The sequence below is a fragment of the Aricia agestis genome, chromosome 4 (assembly GCF_905147365.1).
Source record: "Aricia agestis chromosome 4, ilAriAges1.1, whole genome shotgun sequence".
Classification (NCBI taxonomy): Eukaryota; Metazoa; Arthropoda; class Insecta; order Lepidoptera; family Lycaenidae; genus Aricia; species Aricia agestis.
The window spans coordinates 3,363,722-3,389,548 of NC_056409.1; the positions used below are offsets into that span (position 1 = coordinate 3,363,722).

Sequence of the window (25,827 nt, forward strand, 5' to 3'; positions counted from 1 at the left end):
TCTCTCGCAAATCGCAATCTATTTCAAAGACAAGCCCCCTTGGATACTTCGACTCTCAACAAAATTTGTACTCCTTTGGTATGAAACATGTCTTCTTTTTACAGAATAAGAATACTAAGGGCCTGTTTCACCACTTCCTGATAAGTGCCGGATAGGCTATCCACCACTTAACTTGACAGATAGAGTATGGAGAATCTGTCTCTGTGTTTCTAATCAATTATATTATAATATCATGCTCCTGGATTCTAATTCAATTTACACATTTAATAAAATATTTGACAGGTCGTAACGCACACTGTAGACTAACTTTTGCTCTTTCTTGGTTGGTACTTGGTAACATTTCGAATTAGGTATATAACTTTCGGTTACTACTATGCATTGATACGATTTGCAAACGACAGGAAATAACCAAACGTTTCCGGATCGTATCGTATAGTGTAAAGGATTCGTAATTCTGAATTCTCACTCCCAGAGCGAACTCTCTCTCTTTGTGAACACTGAATACAGAATTTTCGGGAATCGTTTGCCGCCGAACTGTCATTACGTTTTTTTTGTAAAGTTGTTACAGTGCACTGTGATGCGGCAGCACTCCTTAAGAGGATTCCACACCGCCCTTTTTTCCATACAAACGTTGTCCCCTGTTTCCTCCCTGGATAATGCTAGTAGAGTTATAATTTTTTTCCTGAATATTCACGGCCACTAATACAATGTCCCTATGTTTTCTTTTTTTTCATAATTTAATTATTAAATAAGATATGAACGTTCAAAAACCCAAAAAAATGGCCAGATTTTCCACTGTGTTCAAACGTCCAGAAAACAGATTTGGCTAGACTATACAAAAAAAGCAAAACATAGGAACACAGCTCAAGCCTTTTTTTAATCTTTAATGAAAAAAGTACTTAAATCGGTTAAGTTTTGGAGAAGGAATCAGGGGACAACGAATCGTTGATTTTCTGGATTTTCTGCAGTTGTCTCTATCGCGTTCTGCGGTATAGGCTTGAGGTAAGGGAGACAGCTATAGACACGTACTTTTTTTTCATTTCTCTAGCCGCTGTTGTATCCTCTTAATGCTTTTCACTTTTTTTTTTCTTTTTATGCATGTCTGAAGGTGTCTGAATGCGGTTGATTTTAGTCACATTTAAATGCAGTAGGTAATGTAAATTCATGTGCTCTTAAATAGAAGTTCAGGTCTGAATGTTACTTTGCAAAGACAAAAATTAAATTTGAAATTAGGTGCTCGGTATTTTTCTTTGACAAATCAAAAATTTTAAGGCTTACACTTCGCGAAAACCAAGTTGTTATGTTTTCAAGTTGTAGTAGCGATAATAATTTTTTAAACATCTAAGTACTTACTAGTTAAAAACAAAAAATGTAAACTAAATTATAACACTAATAATTAATCAACGAACATATTAATATGTTCGTTGATTAATAATTAGTGTTATAATTTTATAATTTATGCCACAGGTCAGTTAGTATAAAATAATATTTTAATATTAAGTATATATTTTTTTTAATGTTAAATATGTTAAAATTATATTTTTTAATGAATTTTATTAAAAAAACCTTAAATCACAATATAACAATATGACATAACCCTATATAATTGCTATACTGTGCTTAAGTTTAAGAAGCACCATCTGTCGGGAAACTACTTCACTACGATGTGAGGTAGCTTTTATTTAAAAATAATACAAACCGAACACGTTATGTCAGAGGTACACTCTTGACGGTCATAGATGGCGTTGTTTTATATTTCTAAATATCACCAGGGACTTTAGTTTAAAAAAATGCTCAAGTATTTTAAAATACTCGTTATTGAGGGCTAATAATTCCCGTACCACAAACCAGTTTCATTAAAATTAATATAGCCAAACGAGCAACCGAATTGGCTGATGATAAGCGCTACCCGTAGCGCCGCACCGAGGAAACTTTATGAGCATTTGCCGGCTAACCGCCGTTGACTTTTCCCCTACTTGTTGGCCCTACAATCTACATGTGTAAAGACTGTTATGTGATACGAGTACTATATTATATTGATATTATGACATAAGTGTATCAAAGGATCCAAAAAACCTTCGAGAGATAAAGACAACTGGTTTAGTTTTCCGCCTCCGGTCTCGAGACCTTGATCGTGACACAGAACATACCACACACAGAGATAACAAAATAAATTATGTTAAGTTATGCCATCACGTCATGCTATGAAGTTAATTCAAACTCCTAAAATTATTCGCAAAAGTTTCGTGGTGGTAGTGAGAAAAGATGACGGTTAAATTATAGTGTTAGTGTCTAGTTGATATTTGTTTTTGGAGAGTATTTTGTGAGAGCTAAAATATAGTAGTTAGGTTATATTTTGAAATTGTGTTTTGAGAGAGCTGCAAGCTAGCTGTGGTGCAAAACTGTGACACAAAATGAAGTTTTATGGACGTTAACAAAATTGTTTAAATGGCAGCAAAACACAGACCCTCGAAAGAACAAAGACAGAACGCGCGCGAAAAAGCGAAGGAAACCAGTAAACAGAATAAATTAATAAACGAAGAAGCGAAAAAAGAAAAAAACAAACACGAAAAGAAACCGGCTCCGAGCTTTTTAACTTTAGCCTTTATTGTGAGTTTTTCATTTTTAAACAAGATTTTCTTAGACTTTCCAGAGGATTACTTGAGACAAAGACTTTGACAGCATAGCAATATTTACGAAGCAAAATACATAGAGCTTATCTAGCTTATCCACTTAGCTACATCCTAAACTGTTTTATATAGCCATTACTCAGTTCTTACTAAAAAGTTCTTTCAATTTGTTTTTTTTTATTCATAACATCTTATAAGCTTATTATTATTATGATAATAATTAATAATTACTTTTTATATATTATTTAAACTAATTTAAAAAAATCGGCCAAGAGTCGGACTCGCGCACGATAAGGTCCTGACTCCTGTCCGATACCTTTATAGAACGAAAGTAGGCAAAAAAAAATTTTTTTTGTATGGTCCGAGCACCATAAAAAATATTTTAATTTTAATATTAACTAACTATTAAAGTACAAATATAATTAAGAATTTTGAGACTATTTCAAGTGCGTACCTGTTGCCATTATTGATTATGAGCAATAAAGGCATCTCGTTTGTTGTATGGGAGACACCCTTAAATATTAACTTTATTTTGTTTTTAGTACTTTTTTGTTGAAAAGAATACAAAATGTTAGAAATTAATTTAACTTATTAAATTATTATTCTTTGGAAGTCGTTAACTATGACAAAATATGCGATCAACTGAAATATTTATAACCATATTTTATCCACATATACATAATTTCATTTCACTTCAACACTCAGTCTCAAATAATTAATAAGTACTTAAATTTTAATAAAAACATTAAAATCGTTTAAAATCTAAACGAACATAGAAAAAAAATAACTCTATGCACATTATTTTTGCAAAAATATGTTTGTTATTGTAATAACTAATAAGTTTCTAAAAATAATATTTTAAATCTAGCTGCTGGTATATTATTTTTCTATGCAAATGAGACACAAAATTGTTAATATTATAAAATCTTGTTAGACATTAAATGTAACCTTTTGCAACTCGTTTCGAGGAGTGGCTTACTCGATACTGGTTGGATGGGTTACAAAAACTAGAGAATAAAAAAAATTAAACATACGTGTTTATTTGATTACATTTCACCTGTATTAAGCTGTATACAAATACAGAATGTAAAAATAATCGGCCAAGTGCGAGTCACACTCGCGCACGAAGGGTTCCGTACTAGTAATAGAGCAAAATTAGGCCAAAAATAATTGTAGTTTTTGTATGGGAGGTCCCTTTAATTTTTTATTTTATTTTAATATTTAACACATAACTAATGACTTTGTGAAGAATTCAAGTACCTACCTGACGCTGCCATTATTGATATAGAGCAAAAAAGGCCAAAAAATCACGTTTGTTGTATGGGAGCCCCCCTGAAATATAAATTTTATTTTGTTTTTGGTATTTTGTTGTTATAGCGGCAACAGATAAACATAATCTGTGAAAATTTCAACTCTCTAGCTATTACCGTTCTTGAGGTAGAGACAGACGGACAGACAACAAAGTCTTAGTATAGGGTCCCGTTTTTTACCCTTTGGGTAGGGAACCCTAAAAACGGTTCAGCATTCAGTATTACGATTTTATTAGCTTTATAACTACGAGTAGATTATAAGTCCATATTATAAAACAAAGTCGCTTTTTTCCCTCATGTCCTTTTGTTCCCTTTAATCACGGAGTTTGATGCGGTTTTCTTTTACATTTTCTTTTTACGACAAATAATTTTGCAAATAATGGCTAATTTTCGAAGCAATTTTAATAAATACAGCATTATTCCTTATTCAATTAAATAACTTAAATACATTGTTGATATGTAGATCTATATGTCCCTTCACAGCATATGATTTTTAAAATGAATATTTTCGAAGATATTACAGATTTAAAAATTGCGGGAAGTAGCTGTTGCGGCGGTACCGACCAATGCGGGGCACGGGTAGTAATAATGAATACAAGTCAAAATTGCTGAATCGATTTTAATATTTTTTTCAGTGGCTGTACAGTGTGTAACAAAAATAAGTGATAATACTTTAGGGTGTGTACGTGTTCCTTGTAGAGAGTTCACTGTGAAAGTAGCAGCTCTGAAAGACGAAAAAAAATTTTCACTTTTGTATGGGCAAGGCCCCGAGCGTCACGAGTTTCCCCATACAAAAGTGAAAAAAATTTTGGTCTTTTAGCGCTGCTACTTTCACAGTGAACTCTCTACAAGGAACACGTACATACCTTAAAGTATTATCACTTATTTTTGTTACACCCTGTAAATTTTATACCCGATGCGAAGCCGGGGCGGGTCGCTAGTGTAGTTATAAAGTTGATAATTATAACGTGCGGTAACCGTTCATTTTTCAGGGATAAAAGTATCCTATGTCGAAACTCTTCGTGCGTGAGTCCTTGTCCGATTTTACAATTATAAATATTTTTGGTGGGATTATTATTAACATTACAAAATCTACGAATAATAAAAAAACTATAGTTTTTAATATTTGTAGTACAAAATATATTTATTTCAACGCCCTAAATACGTTTACTAAAAATTCTATGAAATTTTTATGGGATGATAAATGTTAACGTTTTGGAAAACAATTTAATTTAATTTTTAGGATTCCGTACCCAAAGGATAAAAACGGGATTAGTAATAACTAAGACTTCGTTGCCTGTCCGTCTGTCTGTCTGTCTATCCCCAGGCTGTATCTCAAGAACCGCTATAGCTAGACTGAAATTTTCACAGATTATGTATATCTCTTGCCGCAATAACAATAAAACCGGCCAAGTGCGAGTTGGACTCGCCCTCGAAGGGTTCCGCAGCAACAATAAGGTTTATTTTTTATGAATTTAAAAGGGTTTTGATTTATTTTTATGTTTCAGTTGATTTCATGAAAGTTAATTTAGGGTTTACCATTTATGACGTCTAAAAAACTTAATCTTACTTAACTAAAACTTATCATGCCCCTACTTTAGAAGTTAGAGGGGGAGGGGGGGCACATTTTACCACTTTGGAAGAGTCTCTCTCGCAAACTATTCAGGTTAGAAAAAAATTGCAGAAAAAACTTCATTATGATTTTTGAAGACCTATCCATAGATACCCCACACGCATAGGTTAGATGAAAAAAATTTTTTTTGTTGGTTTAAGGTTTACCATTTATGACGTATAAAAAAACTACTTGCTAGATCTCGTTCAAACCAATTTTCTTTGGTAGTTTTTATAGTAATGTACATCATATATTTTTTAGACTTATCATGCCCCTACTTTAGAAATTAGAGGGGGGGTGACACACATTTTACCACTTTGGAAGAGTATCTCTCGCAAACTATTCAGGTTAGATGATATTAGAAACCTCAACATGATTTTTCAAGACCTATGCATAGATACCCACCCCACATGCATAGATTAGATGAAAAAAAATTTTTTTTGATTCAGTTGTACCTATGGGGACCCCTAAATTTTTTTTTAATTTTTCCATGTTTGTATCAAAATCTTAAGGCGGTTTACAGATTACATCTACTTACCAAGTTTCAAAAGTATAGCTCTTATAGTTTCGGAGAAAAATGGCTGTGACATACGGACGGACAGACAGACAGACAGACAGACAGACAGACAGACAGACATGACGAATCTATAAGGGTTCCGTTTTTTGCCATTTGACTACGGAACGCTAAAAATACTAAAAACAAAATAAAGTTAAGATTTTAACGTGATGTTTTTTGCGTTTTTTGCCTGTAATCGTTAATGACAACACCGCGGCACTTGAAACTTTCACAGAATCCTTAAATTATATAAGATGACCTCTGTGGCTCAGTGGTGAGCGCGTTGGTAGCTCAAGCCGGGGGTCGCGGGTTCTTATCCCGCCGACGGAACAAAAAGTTTTTTAATGTTCCCTGGTCTTGATGTGTATTAAATATGTGTATGATATAATAAAAATCTTAAATATATGTATAGTATAAAAGTATTAAATATATTTTCGTTGTCTCGTGCCTGTAACACAAGTCCTTTAGGTACTTAGCACGGGGCCAGACTGACGTGGTGTGAAGCGTCCAATAGATATTAAGATATTATTAATTTGTACTTTAATAATTATTAATAAAATTAAAAGAAAGTAAATATTTAAGGGGGCGTCCATACAAGAACAAAATTTTTTACCCATTTTCGCTCTTTAACTGTACGGAACCCTTCGTGCGCGAATTTGACTAGCACTTGGCCGATTTTACTAAAATAAAACATCCTAAATAACCATCGGTGACATTTCGGTAAAACGAATTAATGATTTAGGTTTAAAAGCAATTTAAATGTTTTCTGTCGGACGGGTTTACCTGCACGTTATTTATAGGTAAAGGATATTTTATGTAATAAAACTTTTGTTGGTTTTAATTAAAAACAACACTGAGCTTTTGGTAAAAGATGGCACGTGATTCGTGATTTTTTTACCAATAATTCTTGCCATAACTGGCAAGAATTATTGGTAAAAAAATCACAATGAGCTCAAGGGAAATAATCAGCCACTAATTGCATTTATTGGGTACCATCGGCCACATGCGTTGTTACATATCTACTAAAATAATTTACGCTTGCTGTCGGTGTAAGTATGAAATCCTCCAAATATGCAGATTTATATTTGTTTCTCTTGTGCTCATTGCCAAGCCACTATAATAATTATAGAATAAAGAAATCTATTGATACATTTACTGAATCTTGATTTAAATTACAAAATAAGTTGAAGGCTTGGCTTGAATGTGATCTGAAAACTTTTTAAGACAGAAGTATTAAAGTTATGCAATATTTTGCTTGGCACCTTTTACATTTTATGTTTTGGTGGGATTTTATTTCTTTTTTGAAGGATTTTTTTTCTTTTCGGGACCGGAACACGGAACCCTATTATTAATAAAATAAGTCTTCGCTGTCTGTCCATCGTCCATCCGTATGTATCGTGTATCCGAGAACCGCAATAGCTAGATAGTTGCAATTTTCACAAATTATGTATTTCTGGTGTCGTTATAAAAGCCAATAATCCAATTTATATAAAATAAATTATTAATAGGGGGCTTCATACAACAAACACGATTTTTTTCCCGTTTTTAGCTCTATATCCATAATGGTAACAGTAAGGTTTTTAAAAATTTCAGAAAATACTCAACTGTATTTCAACTTTAATAATTAATAATAAAAATTAAATAAACTTATTATTTAAGAGGGGCTCCCATACAAATTTATGGTACGGAACCCTATGTACACCAGTCCGACTCGCACTTGGCCGTTTTCATAATTTTTTCCTTTCATTGTGAATAGATCTATCCGGATACCAAATTTCAAGGTTCTAAGTCTGCTAGAAGTACCTTAGAATTTTGATGATCTGTCAGTCAGTGAGTGACAAAATGTAGTTACTTTGACCATCTGTAATTATTATACTATTTATCGAAATTTTTTGTAATTTGGAGGTTAAGCTAGTTTTAATACTTGCTCCTAGTGACTGAAATTCTAAATCCCTAGCTTTGTTAACATCGAAGATAAAGGGGGTGTGAAAAAGCCGCGAACCGCTTCGAGAAAAGTATGGTACGGCCGTGCCTTTGCTAAAAAGCTTAGCTGGGGCACTGCCGTGCCCCCAGATATGACCCTTCAAACATCGCAAAAAATTAATGCCCCATACCCCGCCAACCCACCGACCATAAAACAAATTCAAAAGATCTTCCCTCTTAAGGGAAAGAAAATTGTTATGCAGTCTATTCAACCCCCGTAGTCTGTTCACCGTTTTTCCCTACTTTAACCTTCTCAGAGCATCCATCAAGACTATGACTTGGTTTAATTTATAAATTCGGGAGAGTAGATATCATTAAAGACAGGAGCAGTCAGTAGATGGCGTCTTGCGACGAGAGAAAAACAAAACCTATCAACAATCTATTTGGAATTTTTCCTTAATTTGCTGCAAGATTTTTATTAATTTTATGGTGTCCACGTGTTTTTTTCCTTATTTTCGAACATGCAAAATAGATAACGCATAATATAAGGTCGAGACCGCGAGTTTGCGCATGCGCCAGTATCTTAGACGACCGCGCACACGCCGGTCTGATACTAAATTTTTATATAAATTTAAATTTATTTAGTTTAGTTTTTTTGGAGTAATTGGCAAACTACAGTAAGTGTTTTCATAGATTTTATTTAGATTTAAGCAAGCCACGTTGGTTAATTTTTAACATATTCCAAAATTTCATAGATGAATTTATTAGAAAAAATTTGTGCTATAAAAATGACTAAAGTTCTTAACGTAATTAAACGATTTTTTACGACAAGAAGCAGGCTCTCACTCTACCCTCCACAAGTATTATTTTACTTTATAGACTCAAGTGACAAGTCAATCTCTATATTCTATAACTATGAAGAAGAAAATCGCGTTTCTTATACAGAATGTAATAAAAATAAGTGATAATACTTTAGGGTGTGTACGTGTTCCTTGTAGAGAGTTCACTGTGAGAGTAGCAGCGTTGAAAAACTATTTTTTTTTTCAATTTTGTATGGGGAAACTCGTGACGCTCGGGCGCTTGCCTATACAAAAGTGAAAAAAAATTTTCGTCTTTTAGCGCTGCTACTTTCACAGTGAACTCTCTACAAGGAACACGTACACACCCTAAAGTATTATCACTTATTTTTGTTACACACTGTATATTATACTACTCTAATATCTGTGGTCCCTAACTGGTATAATGTATCAATAATTACAATTTAATTGGCAATTAGCATAGTGCATTATGCTATTAACATCACTCTCGTGATCTCGTGTCAAAACAGATTGTACAATTAACTAACGGCCGCCTGATTCCAGGTTAAGCCCCAATTTCACCAACGTCTGTTAGTGCTAACAGCTTGTTAAAATTCAAGTCTTCTCTTTCAATCATAAGAAAAACGAAAGAGGTAAAGTGATACTAATTCGAGCGTTAACTTTAACAGTCGTTGGTGAAATTGGGGCTTACGAAGTTTTCTGACAGGAGTTTATTCAATAGCACCGGTCAAGCTTAGCCAATTAAAAGTGCTATAGTAATTTAATAGATCCCTGTCAAATCAAATCAAATATTTTTTATTCAGAGTTAATTTTTTACAAAAAAAATCTGAACGTCGGAACTATGGTGCCTACCACCGGTTGTGGAACGAATCCGGCGAGAAGAAACTCGTACGGGTCAGAAAACCTTAGAAGCCGGGGTTTATTGCTATGAGAGCTATCACTGAACACTATCAGATGAGTTTTAAAGACGAGGCCTTCGTGGTCCAGTGGTTTGGCTTAGCTCGTGAGTCAGCGGCCGTGGGTTTTTATATATATATATATATATATATATATATATATATATATATATATATATATATATATATATATATATATATATATATATATATATATATATATATATATATATATATATATATATATATATATATATATATATATATATCACAAGAATTGGTCGTTTAAAGATATAAGATTACTAACCCTCTTCTTTCTTCTCTACTTATTTTATTTGCTGTTACTGTTAGCCATAGACTAAGGAAAATATTATGTTAGCTTAGCAAATTTTCGTGGAAAAACTATTTATTTGGATCGGGTGCCATTAGGTATACGGTTAGTGATATCTGTTATCGAAAACGTTATAAAAAGATTATACGGTCATTATAATGTCGTAAATTGTTATATGAAGATATAAGTAAGTATCTTAAAAATACTAAAAATACAAGTTAACAATTATAAACAATCACCATGTCAACATAACTGCTTTTAAACCTCGATGAACAACAGATATTTATAACTTATAAGTTTGTCGTGTCTGTCTATCTCCTCACTTCTAGAAGGACCAGCTGATTTTTATTTAAATTTTTTTTTAAACGCCGACTCTCCGGATGGATCATAGTTCATAATCAGCTTACTGCTTGTCAATTCTAATTATAATATCTATGGACGCTTCACACCACGTCAGTCTGGCCCAGGGCTGTAGCTAGAGTCAAATTTGAGGTAGGGCAGCGTCGGTTACAGGTAGGGCGGAAGCAAAAAAAATCGGTCAAGTGCGAGTCGGATTCGTGCACGAAGGGTTTCGTACCGTTATAGATAAAAAATAGGCCAAAATTGTGTTTTTTGTAATTGAGCCCCCTTTAAATATAAATGTTATTTTAATTGTATTATTAATTAATTAAGTGATTTCGCAAAAATGTCAAGTGCCTACTGTTGCCATTTATATCACTATGCAGCAAAAAGGCCAAAAATCACGAATCCTTAAATATTGATTTTATTTTGTTTTTAGTATTTGTTGTTTTGATTTATCTCTAGGTCAATGATGTATTCAATTCATTCAATAGTTATTCTTAGATACTTAAAAAAAATCTGTGACAAAGCATGAGCACTATATCTAAGAACTACATATTATTAAATCCTCAATTACGAAGAACAAGCGAACAATATGGTTAAACTTCTGGATGTAGTGATCCACGAGTAGCGATTGTATTTTGCGCTTTCACCTGTTTTGAGCAGTGAGGTTTTTCGTCGTCAATTTGCTCTTCAACCTTCCGTTTTTTTCCAAAGAAAGCCCGTATATCTATCGCGAAATCAAAGAATATTCAATTTAATATTATGTCAATACAAAAAAGAACTGTATTTATTTTTGAAGAAAACACTCTTTACTTTACTTCACTTGAACCAAACAACCAACAATCATAAACAACCTTTCGGTAATGTAAAATGTTTATTAACTGGGATTCCCCGTACGAAAGATTGCCGATATTGCAATCCATGGTATTCACAGATACTATTATAATTAAATGGACGCATCGCTTCATGTAATCGTGATTCAAATGCCATCTATACACAGAATAAAGAATTATTATCGACGACTTCTGTGGCCCAATGGTTGGGCGTGTGGCAACTTAATCCGGGGGTCGCGGGTTCGAATCCTGCCAACGGAACAGTTTTTAAAGGTATAATAAAAATCTTAACTATATAATGTATAGTTTATATAAGAATAAAGTATATTTCTGTTGTCTAATACCTGTAATGCAAGTCCTTTAGGTCTTTCTTTTTAGGGTTCCGTACCCAAAGGGTAAAAACGGGACCCTATTACTGAGACTTCGATGTCTGTCCGTCTGTCCGTCTGTTTCCAGGCTGTAACTCAAGAACGGTAATAGCTAGAGAAATGAAATTTTCACAGATTATGTATTTCTGTTGACGCTATAACAACAAATACTAAAAACAAAATAAAATAAATATTTAAGGAGGGCTCCCATACAACAAACGTGATTTTTCTAACATTTTTTGCTTAACTATCAATGATGACAACAGGTAGGCACTTGAAATTTTCACAAAGGCCTTAATAATATATGTAATTTAATAAATCCCTAATAATAAAAGTAAAAAAAAAAAAATAAGGGTTAGGTAGGTTAGGTTACATACTATTTTTGCTCTATAACGGTACGTGCGCGGTATAACCCTTCGTGCGCGGGTCCGACTCGCACTTGGCCGATTATTGGTATTTTTAAGGTAGGGCATTGTGATTTTAAGGTAGGGCATTGCCCCACTATGCCCCCCCCCCCTAGCTACGGCCCTGGTCTGGCCCCGTGGTAAGTACCTGAAGGACTTGTGTTACGACTACCTGACAACGGTATACCAGACAACGGTACTTTTTATTATACATATATTTAATTATATTATGATACACAAATTTAATACACATCCACGACCCAGGAACATACGAAATTTTTTGTTCCGTCGGCGGGATTCGAACCCGCGACCCCCGGCATGAGCGCTGACCTTTGTATTAGCTTCATTGCTCTGACAACGCGCTCAACCACTGAGCCACTGAGGTCGTCAAGTAATATACAATAACTGATGATAATAATATTATTATTGTTGCTTGTAAAAGTAATAAATACTGTAAAATACAATCAAAAAGCCGCAAATCCATTGCGGGAATGCAAAAGTCCAATGCAGTTTAGGTCCAGACATCTGAGATGTAGCGTTAGGTGTCGGCTGTGACCTAGATTTTACTGGTTGAGCTAGACGCTAGTGCACACTCCCATCTGACATCCATTCTTACGACTTTACCTCTAAATAAATATCTTCAACTGAAGTTATCTATATATATAAAAATGGATTTTCAAATGTGTTAGTCGCGCTAAAACTCGAAAACGGCTGGACAGATTGGGCTGATTTTAGTCTTAAAATATTCGTAGAAGTCCAGGGAAGGTTTTAAAGTGACACGAAGTTCACCGAGACAGCTAGTTCCAAAATAAAGTCATATCATACAAGATTAAAGAAATTTTTAAAATGTATTTACTTTCATTCTAATACTTATTAAAAACGCGGAAATTATCACTTTCGTTCATCAGTCCGTTACCTACCGCCTACGTGATGCGCTAATGGTGATGTGGTATGGTGATAATAACGATATTTTGGCAAACATTTTCAAGATGTGCGGCGTCGCGTCTTGGTGTGACCGACCTTTATGACTTATACGGTCTTTTCGCAGCGCACACATACCTGTATGTATTATTTTTTTTAAAGTATAAATAATTTATAATTATTAAACGTTTAATAATTATAAATTAAATAATTTTGTTATCTAAACGCTCAACAGTGGCTTCCGGATTGTAAATTATGTAATAATTGTATTATTAATTGCAATTATTAATTTGATTGACAGCCTTATTATTGATTATAATTACGTTATCGCTACGATTGACCGATTACGCTACTACTTATATTTTATACTAGATGAAGGCGGCAACTGCTCTTCCGTTTTAGGGTTCTGTAATTAACATAACTTGGTTGACTACGGAGCTCTAAAACGGAACCCTAACCAGCTGATTTTTTGTATATTGATAGGTTAATAGTTATGTAATTTAAGAGTAATATTGTCCTACAAATAGAACAATCCATATTTTAGAACCATCAATTCAAAGTATGAAATCCTTTCTATTTCTGTTAGCTACCACTTTCGAGATTTTTCGCAGATAAAAATGTTGTTCGTCTTATCAAAATGAAGCTACTCACAAAAAGTAGCTTGATAGTAATAAAAAAAACTGTTCTAGGGAACCCTGACTATTAATTATACGTTCCGTCAAAGTTTGTATGCTAGGAATACTATACTGTACTCAGCGAAACATGGCGGTAGCGGTCATTGACTCCCTGTCAAAAACTTGTCATTTTCTACATAAACCGCGATTGACAATGAAGTGTCAGATGTTGTCAATCGCGGTTTATATAGAAAATGACATGTTTTTGGCAGGGAGTCAATGACCGCCACCGCCATGTTTCGCCGAGTACAGTATACTTAGTTAATTGTTCAAGATTATCGAAGCCACGGGAAGAGTATTTACCTTAACGTTAAAAGAAGTAGGAAATCACTTGTAAGCTAACTATACCTAACTATGAAGCTATGATTCTGTAAAATATTCACCAGATAAAATCTCAACCCTCCAGATTTAAAGCAAACGTATTTTAGAGTAAGGTAAAAACTAAAAACTGTAAAATTTTCACAGTTACTTTGCTACAATAGGAGTTAAAAGTAATTCAATTACTTTAATGTTAACCTAACTTATACAACTTCCAGTCAAGGTTCTGAATAAAAGTTTAATGGTATTTGCGATGCTGGAATTATTTTATCCTGATTGTTTTAATTTAGCAGAGTAGATCATTATGATCATCAGCTTGAGATTTAATTAGAGCGTGAATGAATCTACACTGAGAAATTACAATCCATACGTACTATACTTTAATATTATAAATGCGAAAGTGTGTATGCCTATCTGTTTTTTTTTTTGTGAAATAAGGGGGCAAACCAGCAAACGGGTCACCTGATGGAAAGCAACTTCCGTCGCCCATGGACACTCGCAGCAACTCGCAGCTGCAGGTGCGTTGCCGGCCTTTTAAGGGGTAATAGGGGAGGTTAGGGAAGAGAAAAGGGTAGGGGATTGGGCCTCCGGTAAACTCACTCACTCGGCGAAACACAGCGGAAGCGCTGTTTCACGCCGGTTTTCTGTGAAGACGTGGCTGGTATTTCTCATATACATATGCCCAAGTGTGTGCGCAGTACACAAGAGTACTCTCTATTCCTTTTACTCTCATAACCCAGTGGGACGGAATACCGACACGACCAGCGAGAGATCAGGCGCAGGACCGACTTTTTACATGCCCATCCGACGCATGGATCATCTTACTTGTCAGACAATCAGGTGATCAGCCTGCATTGTCCTAACCAAACTTGGAAATAACATGTTTCCAACGCGGGATTCGAACCCACGACCTCCGAGTCAAGAGTCGCGCTCTATACCACTAGACCACGGAGGCGTTAAACGTTGGCGAGGCGTTGTGAAGTGAAGTGTGATGTATAATATGATAGGTACCTTTTATCCCGGAAAAATGCCTCGGGACTATTACCCGAGGTATTTCTACACCCAGCAAAATCGGTTCAGCTGTTTGAGCGTGAAGAGGTAACAGACAGACACACTTTCGCATTTATAATATTAGTATGGACTTACTGCTTAGCTGTGCCCCGCGGTGTTATCCGCGACTTGTTAAAGAAAATAAATTGTGATATTTTCCTGCGGTAAAACACAGCCTAATATATTATTTTAATCTAAGGTAACATCTAGTTTCATACCAAATTTTATTAAAATCGCTCCAGTCGTTTAGAAGTAAAGAAGTAACAAACATAGACATTCCCAAACCCTTGCCTTTGTAATATTTTGTATAGTATTGTGATGAGAATGTCTTAGTTACTCAAAAAATGATAAACGTCAAAGTTAGTTAACAAAGTTGCGGTACGGTTATCTCAAATGTACGGTTTCTGCGAAGGACGGAGATAACTTGAGTCTAGGGAAATGACATAGGATAGTTTTTAGGGTTCCGTACCCAAAGGGTGAAAACGGGACCCTATTACTAAGACTTCTTTGTCTGTCCGTCTGTCTGACTGTCCGTCTGCCCGTCTGTGTGTCTGTCTGTCTGAAATTTTCACAGATTATGTACATCTGTTGCCGCTATAACAACAAATATTAAAAAATAAATAATATAAATATTAAAGGGGTCAAACAACAAACGTGATTTTTTGGCCTTTTTTGCGTGATATCAATAATGGCAATAGGTAGGCACTTGAAATTTTCACAAAAGCCTAAAATATATATGTGCTTTAATAATTAATAACAATATTTAAATAAAATAAGAATTTAAGGGCTCCCATCCAAAAACACAATTTTTGGCCAATTATTGCTCTATAACGGTACGGAACCGTTCGTGCGCGAGTCCGACTTGCACTTGGCCGATTACTGTTTAATGAATAAATGCAGGGTTAAAATACGATAAACGAATTTTGGCGCAACGGAGTTGTGGTTATCTCTAGTTAATTTATATCTTATGTTTGCATTCATAACGACAAAGTTTTGAAACACGAAAGTTTGTAGTTCCATTAACATCAGCAGATCTAGGTTATTATGTATCTCAAGTTACGATTTAACAGAAAATGAATACAACTAACTTCTTAGTTGTTGAAACTTCTGTGTAATAATCGCTTCAGAAGTTTGTGGATTTGTGTATCTTACGAATTAAAGCTTAATTAAAGAGATAGATTATGAGTTTTGTATAGATTTTATGCGCATATATTTTTAACCCACTTCCAAAAAGGAGGAGGTTATATGTTCTTCTGTATATTTTTTTTGTATGTTCAACCATAACTTCGCCGTTTATAGACCGAATTTCATGATTTTTTGTTGTTGTACAGGGTTGAATCCGAATTTGGTACCATGTTCATAAAAGTGGTGATCTGATGATGGGATCCATGAGGAATCGAGAGGACTCCTTGAAATTTGTATGAAAATATATAGTGATTTTGATTTTTTCTGAAGCATTCGAGGTAAATGCTACCAAAAAATAAGACTTTGCACCAGGTTATACCCTGGATCCGAAGGTACCGAACAGAACCTTTGTATCCTTATAGATACAGGTTCAGGGATTTCGGCGTTGTTTAAACAACTGAAAGCATAAGTCAACACATCAATTTGATTGATCATCTTCATCACAATCATAATTATACCATGGGTCATCACACAAATACCCAATTGTTGGTAGTTTTCATGATATTTACATCGGAGCAGATGTTTTTGATGATTATTTCGTTGTTTGTGGACCGATTTTCAAAATTCTCGTATTGTTGTATAGGATATAATCTTAATTTTGTATGACAGTTACGAAAGTGGTGAGCTGATGATGGGATCTATGAGCAATTGAGGGAAATCCTTGAAATTTATCAAAACACATAGTGGTTAAAATGTTGTTTCTAGTAACTTAAAGATTTATTATGTTACAAATAAGGGAAATTTCATACGAAGGTGTCTCTTGGTCCAAAGGTACTGAACAGAACTCCTGAACCTTTTAAGATGAAAATTTAGAAATTGCAGCATCGCTTAGACAACTCCAAGCATTTACCACAATTTTGCTTACAGTAATACAATATGGATTGTTAATATTCGTAGTGGTTATCTACGCATAAAGCCTTGTCTTGTAGACAACTAAAATCAGTGATAGGCCTTTGCCCAGCGGTGGGACAGTATAGGCTAATTAAAAAAATCATAAAATAGAGTATCCAGGGCTGAAAAGAAAAATTAAGTTCCTACATTATTAACCAGCATTATACATGATTTTCAAAATTATTTTGTTCTTTTAAAGTATATTATTATACCACGTTGGTACTACGGTTACTAAGTTGGCAATTTGATAATGATATCCATGTGTTATATTATAGGGAGCTCCTCAAAATTTATAAGGAAACATAATATTATAGTGATTTCGATTTAGTTAGAAGTATTCTAAGCATACGCTACCAAGTAAGATTTTTCCACGGTTATACCATGGTTCCAAAAGTGCTTAGAGAACTTCTGACTCTTTGGTTTCATTGTTTTTTTAAGAACTGAAAGCATAATAATATGCTACCATAATAATAATAGTCGGTACCAGTCCCAAATATTTCAGATATTCTGATATTGACTGAAGTCATGGTTTAATTGGCTGGTGCCGACTTCAAAGTAGTGAAGACTATAATATGTACAGAAATAGTTGGGATTTTGACGAATTCTGGAATAGGCACTATTAGAAAAAGAATTATTTAATACTTTTTAGTTAATATTCTTATTGTTTTTACCTTGGAAGTCGGTTTTAATTTTTGGTTAAAAAATAATAATTCGTTTATAGTATATCGCCTAAATATTGATGAAGCATCAGGACTTCCTTAATTTTTTGGGACAAAAACTATCAATGTCTTTCCCGAAACTCTAAATAACCCATTTGTCGTGGAGTGTAATAGGAATGGATTATGAATATAATAGGAGTTAAGACTATTTTTCATTGTGACTGTACACATCTGTCACATCATCTTCCAGTAAGTGTTCCTTGTTTATAGTAAGTATCTAATAAAATTTAAGAGATACACTATCTTATGTTTACATTTGACTCGTAGATTGTTTTATCATATTTTTAGCGACGTATTTAGTGCGGATAATGAGTATAGTTTCTGAGGTCAACTGATTATATCAACACGTGCAGATTAACTCGTTCATTGAGACCTCACAGTTCTAACGCCGGTTTTTCTTGCTCATTAAATCTGACACGTGACTAAGTTTATATTTTCCTGTATCATTTGATTATTCTCCTCATTTTTTTCCTCTTAATAGATGTAGCAATATACTGCCTCTTCTAAATATACAATGTTAAAGTTGTTGTCTCCAGTCGCTTAGGCTTTTCCGCAAACAGTAGTAAGTGTTAAGTGGGTATCTAATAGCTAAAGAAACAAATTTAAGGAAACTCCAATTTTACCAGTCGCCGACTCTACAGAAAATAAGTAGACTCTGTAACCAGTAGACCAACTACGAAACCGTTTTGAGACACAAACAATCAAACGAGAATGCCGCGTCCTGCTCTAACAACGTCATTTCACGTTTGTTAGTGTAGGACGCGGCATTCTCGTACGATTGTTTGAGTCTCAAAACGGTTTCGTGGTACGGCCCCAGTATCCATACTATATCATAGTCCAATCATTATAGTAAGTTCACCTTGGAATTTAAGATACCCAGCTGTAAGTCTGTAAATACTTACATATTGACTCCCTGAAACCTACCTAATAAACATACTAACTTCATAAGCGAATCGCACAGTGCGATAGCAATATGTCCGCGAGCGAAAGCGAAAAGAGACACGACTATGGTAATTGTAGCAACTATCACAGACTTTACTTCTGCCAGTAACGAATGAGAACTCTAAAATCTATACTTATTGTGTTCCAGACGATGATGTTCCTGTTGTTTCTTCTGGCGCTGGTTCGGCTGGAGCTGACGGACGCCTCTGTCACCAGCAGGCGAGGGCAGGATCGGGAGATGCTGCTGGCTTTCGTGGTGAGTACGGATTGTCAAGGATTTGGGGATCAATTGGAGAATTGGGTATAGGCTCGCTGAAACGGTTGTCGATTCATCTCATAACTTGTCATAACATCTCATAAAATGTCGATTGTTTTGTATACTATCTGCAATCTTGTACTAGTACGTTAAATGTATTTATTTTTGTCTTTTAATTGTATTATTCTTGTGGTGTAATGGTCAAAAAAGGGGAATAAACGTTTATTTATTTATTTATTTATAACTCGCCTATGCTGAATTGCACATGCGTTATTAGTATTCGTCTTCACTTATCCGAGATTCGATATACGAGACGACTCTGGAAGAGTTGGTCCGAAGTTACTTCGTTTTATGGTTGCTCCCCTAGAGAGCGCAATCGACACAAACAAAAAAAAAGATATTAGGCAGTAGTTAGATTTAATATAGTTGCTCTATCTATCTGCGGTAACCAATCTTTCCAACACTCGAGAAGGTTCAAATATTTTATAGAAACATCAAAAAACATACAGTCGTTTTCATTTGCTTTATGCATTTATGATGCAAGTAACATAATAGAAAAAGAATATATGTACGCGAACGACCTCGGTCAATGACGTGAGAATGCTATTGTTCAGTTATCTAATACAAAGAAAAAACAAAACAGGTGATAATGCGGTTTTGTTCTAAACAAATCCGCATCTGTATTGATTAGACACAAATAGGCCAGCTCTGCTAGTAGAAAATATTTGTGCTTCGTTTTGGCGAATCAATATCTAAGGTAACATAGAGTGGTGAGAATTCGGCTTTTTTCGGCAATGCATATTCCACTTGATCAGCTACTATTGCATCCCTGAGACTTCTTTGTTTAAGACCTTTATGCACCAGTTGAAGAGTTGCCTGTTTAATGTTTTCAGGTGAACAGGCACGGAGAGCGGTCTCCTGATGCTGACGAGCTATCCCTGGCTGAGGATCCGGAAAGGATCAAGAACATTACCTACATTGAGGGTCTGGAGGGACTTACCAATGTGAGTGATCACAACCATTCTTTGAATGTTACCTGCCAGCCGTTACAAAATAGAAGACGTAGGAGAGCCATGCTTCGGCTCAAATGGGCCGGCTTAACCGGAGAAATACCACGTTCTCACAGAAAACCGACGTGAAACAGCGCTTGCGCTGTGTTTCGCCGAGTGAGTGAGTTTACCGGAGGCCCAATCCCCTACCCTATTCCCTTCCCTACCCTCCCCTATTCCCTTCCCTTCTCATCCCTACCCTCCCCTATTACCCTATTCCCTCTTAAAAGGCCGGCAACGCACCTGCAGCTCTTCTGATACTGCGAGTGTCCATGGATGACGGAAGTTGCTTTCCATCAGGTGACCCGTTTGCTCGTTTGCCCCCTTATTTCATTTAAAAAAAAAGATGGTCTTCCGCTATTTTACAATCTGGAATAAAAAGGAAATGATTAGCTATTTGTATACCGAATACATTTCGACGGTACTGCACGATTTTAATTTTGGCCCAGATAGAAAATAGACTACGGAAAAGGACAAAAGCTAATTTCTATAGCAATTAAATTTACACTGTATTTTATTTAATGCGAAATGGAAATAAGTCGCTGGCAATATCTACTGCCTTGTAAACTGTACTATGATTAAGTAAGAAGTACACAAATCTTTGATTTCCTTGAGCACCAGTCGAGCAGAACGTATTGGCCTAATCAATTTATGAGAGGTTTTCACCGATTAGCTAGCAGTACCAACATTGATTATTTATTGATACCTTGGATTTTGATTAATTTTAATATATTAATAATTCATAATTTTAATATGATGGATTCTAATAAATTAATAATCTTTCTCATGTCAAAAGTCCAGAAAAGTAAAAGGGGAATGTTTCGTAAGTTGCAATTTGTGGCTTTCCATTATAGAAGTTACTTTAAAAACTTATTCAATAAATTCCAGGTCGGCAAACGCAGGGCATACCAGATCGGCAAATTCCTGCGTCAACGCTATGGGCCTTCAGGCTGGAAGCTGCTCTCCCAAATCTACTTCCAGGACGAGATTATGCTGAGGAGCACCGACAAGGAGCGGACGAAGATGACCGCTATGATGGCCATGTCGGCGCTGTACCCACCGGCACCGGAGCAGCAGTGGGACGAAGGCCTTGGGAAGGTCTGGCAGCCCGTGCCATACACCGCAATACCGCTGTCTGAAGATTACGTAAGTACACCCTCGAAATAAGACACTATGGAAGTGTACTCAGCCAAAGAAATGGTTAGAAATACTAGGCGTACTCTTATTTCGTTGGCAATTGGCATATTTAGATTGGAGTTACAATTTTGGTGGCTTATGTTTAAGACAATAACTGGAGCCAAGTTTAAGCCGTAAGAGATTCATCTTTCTTTAGGATGCTATTTCCACGATGAAAACCTTATTACCTTCTTAAAAAGAGCAACGTGGGAGTAACAGCTTTAAAAAATCACATCACCTTATAACGAGAATGACACCTTAAGAGAAAAAAAACGATAATTCAGGTGGCATTTTTTCAGGGTTACTGCATAATTTCAGTCATCATTCCACCTGCTTGTTAGCCCCCATGACCTCAAAAATAATGAAGGCCGTCATAAAATATCTTCAGAATTCGTACCCGTCTCTACAGTCTACACGTCACTCAATTTTTCCGATTCAGTGGCAAATGCCAATATCACATATATTGCGTATTTTACATAATGTATAAAATGTAACACAAGCGTGCGATAGCTGATAGAGACGATAGCTTATAAATATTTAGTAGCCTTGATCTCCAGGCGATACTGCGTCTGCCAATAACGTATACCACTTTACCACACAGTTAGTTTAAAAATCATTCTCTGGCAGTAGGCAGTAGGCACTTATGCAGTGTGTAACAAAAATAAGTGATAATTCTTTAGGCCCTAAAGTATTATCACCAGTATTATTACCCTAAAGTTTAGGGTGTGTACGTGTTCCTTGTAGAGAGTTCACTATGAAAGTAGCAGCTCTGAAAGATGTTTTTTTTTCACTTTTGTATGGGCAAGTGCCCGAGCGTCACGAGTTTCCCCATACAAAAGTGAAAAAAAATTTTGGCTTTTCAGTGCTGCTACTCTCACAGTGAACTCTGTAAAGTATTATCACTTATTTTCGCAACCTGTATAATCCGTATTATTAAGTCGCCTAAAGGCGATCATTAAATAGGGATTATAAATTTTTCTAAGCTTTCAGTGGCCAAATATCAAAGTAACTTTTATAAAGGTGAATTTATTTTTAGAGTTGAGGAAATATTTTATCTGGAAACCGCTTCAAGGATAAATTCAAATTTGAACTCGTTTTAGACTTTTAAGAAATCTCTTTAGGACTTAAATATGTAGACTTCCTGTCTTTATACCTTTTATAATTGCCAACTATTAAAGCTTTTTGAAGCTTTGCCATTTAAATGAGCAAAATATTATGCTTACATAATATTCCCCGCTACTACCTCCTGGCCTAATAAAGAATTAGCATCAACCTCTTATTCCTCCTGCGGTACTCACGTAATAAAGAGTGAGATAACCGTTCTTCTTCATTTTCCAGCTCCGCTACTACTCCAACTGCCAGCACTTCAAGCAGCTGATGTCGGACGCGAAAGCCCAGTCCCTTCGCGAGGAGTTCGCCAACTACACCGACCTGATCGCCGTGATCAAGGCCAACACCGGGAGGGATTTCACTGAAGATGTCACCCTTTTCCAGGTCTTGTTCGACTTGTTCCGGAGTGAAGTAAGTTTTTTACAACTGTTGCTTACAAATTTGTTGATCAGCAACTCATGTGAACAGTACAATAAAAACTATTGCCTTTTCCTGGGTATAAGTGGATCTTTATAATATATCCATCAAAGATTCAGCGGTTTAATTGTGAAGACGTAGGTATTTGTAAGAGTATCTCTTATGCATTTATAGTATTATTATGGATTACGAGATTTTATTAAGAATATATTATCTCTTCTTCTAAAATTCGTCTCATCTAAATAAACGTGAAACTTAAGACGTCCGGGGATTCAAGACTCAACTTTTGTGTTGAGTAACATTCTATGTATCTAGTTCTATTCTATTCTGAATCAAACATTTTAAGCAACAGTATGAAAATAATATTCTTCTCTTTCTTTAAGTACCTATCTTAAAAAATACACATAGTATTCAAACCATAATCAAATTAGGATTTAGCAACGCAGTTTATCACTTCGAATCTTCGAGTCAGCAGTGATATTTTGGAATACAGATTTCGTGTGATTTATTCCTTTGAGTATGCGGAGTTATGGGGGTCGGGGTTTATGGGCTATTAGGTTGGGGTATCATTGGATTAAATGGTTATGGAATTTGGGCAATTGGATTTAGAGAGTCCCGAGTAGGGGTCACGAGGTCGAACTAGTTTGATATCCGTATCGCGTCTCAAAGGTTATTAAGATTACTAATTAAATAAAAGACGAAATAAATCTGACTGTTCTTATAGAATTTTGTTGGAATGAATGTTTGTGTTAGCTAAGGATTTGGATTTATACATTGGTGACATCAAACATAAAAAAAAAGATGCAAAGCTATGTTGGCATTATTCTAAGCTCCCTCAGAGTAATTTTGGCAGCCCTGGATTTATAATTGCCATTTGGGCGTATAAGCCTCGGCCTAGGGGCAGCAGCGCCCAGAGGGCGGCAGATTTCGTATTCGGCAGAAATAAAGTAGCCTACACCTTTAAAAATTTAAATCCCGCACTGTATTTTTTGGTGTTAAAGTTAAACTCTTCTTTTGCAGGTAGCAATGGGTCTGGAAATTCCAGAATGGGCTAAGCCCTTGATGCCCAGACTGGGAGAAGCTGCCAAGTTGGCGTACAGACTGTACTTCAGAACAGATGAGATGAAGAAAATTGGAGGAGGTAGCCAGATATTTTTTTTAATTAAATAAGGGGGCAAACGAGCAAACGGGTCACCTGATGGAAAGCAACTTCCGTCGCCCATGGACACTCGCAGCATCAGATGAGCTGCAGGTGCGTTGCCGGCCTTTTAAGAGGGAATAGGGTAGTAGGGGAGGGTATGGAAGGGAAGGGAATAGGGGAGGGTAGGGAAGGGAATAGGGTAAGGGATCGGGCCTCCGGTAAACTCACTCACTCGGCGAAACACAGCGCAAGTGCTGTTTCACGCCGGTTTTCTGTGAGAACGTGGTATTTCTCAAAAGTCAAAGCATGACTCTTCCACGTATAAATTTATGATATCCCACGTATAACATTATGCTTATTAACTGCCTCCATATTGATTTCATGACGACATTTTTGCAACGTTTAAGTACAATTATTTTTCTAGCAATAGCCCAACAGCACTAAGTATTTACGAATCTAATGTTATAAAAGTTAGGTGCTGTGGTGGAAAAGAATTCAAGATTTTTATAGTTAAGTACCTAAAATTTGATATTGTCTTTTTTTCATCCGTGTTTTCGACTTAAAGGTAGAGAATGCATAGAGTAAGCGATATTCCACTGACTTGGCTCTCATCCGCGTCTACCTTCCAGGCGTGATCCTCAACGACTTCCTGGAGGCAGCCAGCGCCCTGGCCGAGGGCAAGACCGTCAAGAAGCGGTTCCGCATGTTCTCCTCTCACGACTTCAACATCGGCTCGCTGATGGAGGTGTCGAAGGTGCAGCAGCAGGAGCAGAGCATCCCCGAGTACGGCTCGCTGTTTGGGCTCGAGCTGTATAGATCCATCAGCTCGGGAGAGCTGACAGTATTAGTGAGTACACAGTACAGTACAGAATAATAGTAGGCATTTTTTTACGCCGAGAAAATACTTTTAAGCATCTCTGCGGACGGGAAGTCCTGTCGGCAAGTATGTGGGTGCCTACTGCGCCCGGAAGATGGTAGTGGACGCAGCCCCTGCCCACCAAAAATTCGGCCGCGGGATCGCTTTCGCGCTTACACCACGGCTCCACCCGCGCGGGCGAGCGCCTGCTGGCTCTTCTTTGTGAATTGTGGCCACGGCTAAGGCCTAAGATACAGTGCATTTTCTGCACTGTATCTTAGGCCTTATTTTTATGTTGCCACGTATGTATTTATTGTTCATGTTCACGAGAGCTATAATTTTGCTATGAACTTGGTGTACTTTTTCCCATATCTTGTCTGGTCATCCCCTAATATACGCATGTATCAGCAACCAAGAATATGCTAACTGTGTCTTCTTAAGACAGTATAATGTGACGTCAGGCTAAAACTTGTCTGTAGAGATAGATACTTCGGAACTGGTATGATAGTAACATTATGTACTATTCTTTTGATCATGTCGGACTGAATATCCCATCAGAACTTAATAGCGTAGAGAAGCAAAACGAAGCGAAATTCACATGCCCATTCCTTATATCCTAAACTTAGTACTTCACCTCTCATCATATAAACCAATCTTCCAGCCCATCTACCTCCCTCACGCTGGCGAGTCCAAGGTCCAGCAGCTCCACTTCGCCAGCGGTGACACCAGCTTCGACCGGTTCCGGGAGAGCACCCTGGAGTACGCCCTCCCCGAACACGACTACTACAAGATCTGCAACATCAAAACCGAACTGTGATAGCTATGCATTGTTGAATATATTTTTTTACAGTTATGTTTTGTTTGAATTATTTTACTTCCAGTAGTTATAACTAATTGGTTGTAGGTAGACCATCGCTTTTTGCAGTTATCAGTTTCTTATGTGGTCAATCGTATGCGCCCCCATAATTTCTGTCACTTTAAAAACATTTGTAACGTATATTTCCAAAAATATCTTAAAACAATCACAAAACACCTAGCCGGCTAGTTGACGCCATATTATTATAAACAAAACGCAATTAGCGCCGCGCGGTGGTGATCG

The 25,827-nt window shown here is 36.1% G+C and overlaps 1 protein-coding gene across 2 annotated transcripts; it reads left to right on the top strand.

The window, feature by feature from the left end:
- The first annotated feature begins 2,591 nt into the window (after nt 1-2,591).
- On the top strand, nt 2,592-25,581 carry LOC121726455 (venom acid phosphatase Acph-1-like). 2 transcript variants are annotated; one of them, XM_042113838.1, is made up of 8 exons: nt 2,592-2,610; nt 18,872-18,979; nt 19,873-19,983; nt 20,917-21,174; nt 22,543-22,725; nt 23,752-23,872; nt 24,502-24,719; nt 25,390-25,581. In XM_042113838.1, exons 2-8 carry the CDS (start codon nt 18,875-18,877, stop codon nt 25,543-25,545), a joined length of 1,152 nt encoding a protein of 383 aa, XP_041969772.1. In that variant the 5' UTR covers nt 2,592-2,610; nt 18,872-18,874; the 3' UTR covers nt 25,546-25,581. The 2 variants fall into 2 exon arrangements, with proteins under 2 accessions (XP_041969772.1, XP_041969771.1); XM_042113837.1 differs by lacking the exon at nt 2,592-2,610 and adding an exon at nt 8,619-8,708.
- The last annotated feature ends 246 nt before the right edge of the window (nt 25,582-25,827 follow it).

What these genes read in the sequence shown, in the direction of transcription:
- LOC121726455 (XM_042113838.1), top strand. Translation starts at nt 18,875, where the DNA reads ATGATGTTCCTGTTGTTTCTTCTGGCGCTGGTTCGGCTGGAGCTGACG. An exon ending in AGATGCTGCTGGCTTTCGTG is followed by an intron (nt 18,980 to 19,872) that starts GTGAGTACGGAT and finishes TAATGTTTTCAG; the next exon opens with GTGAACAGGCACGGAGAGCG. An exon ending in GATGAAGAAAATTGGAGGAG is followed by an intron (nt 23,873 to 24,501) that starts GTAGCCAGATAT and finishes TCTACCTTCCAG; the next exon opens with GCGTGATCCTCAACGACTTC.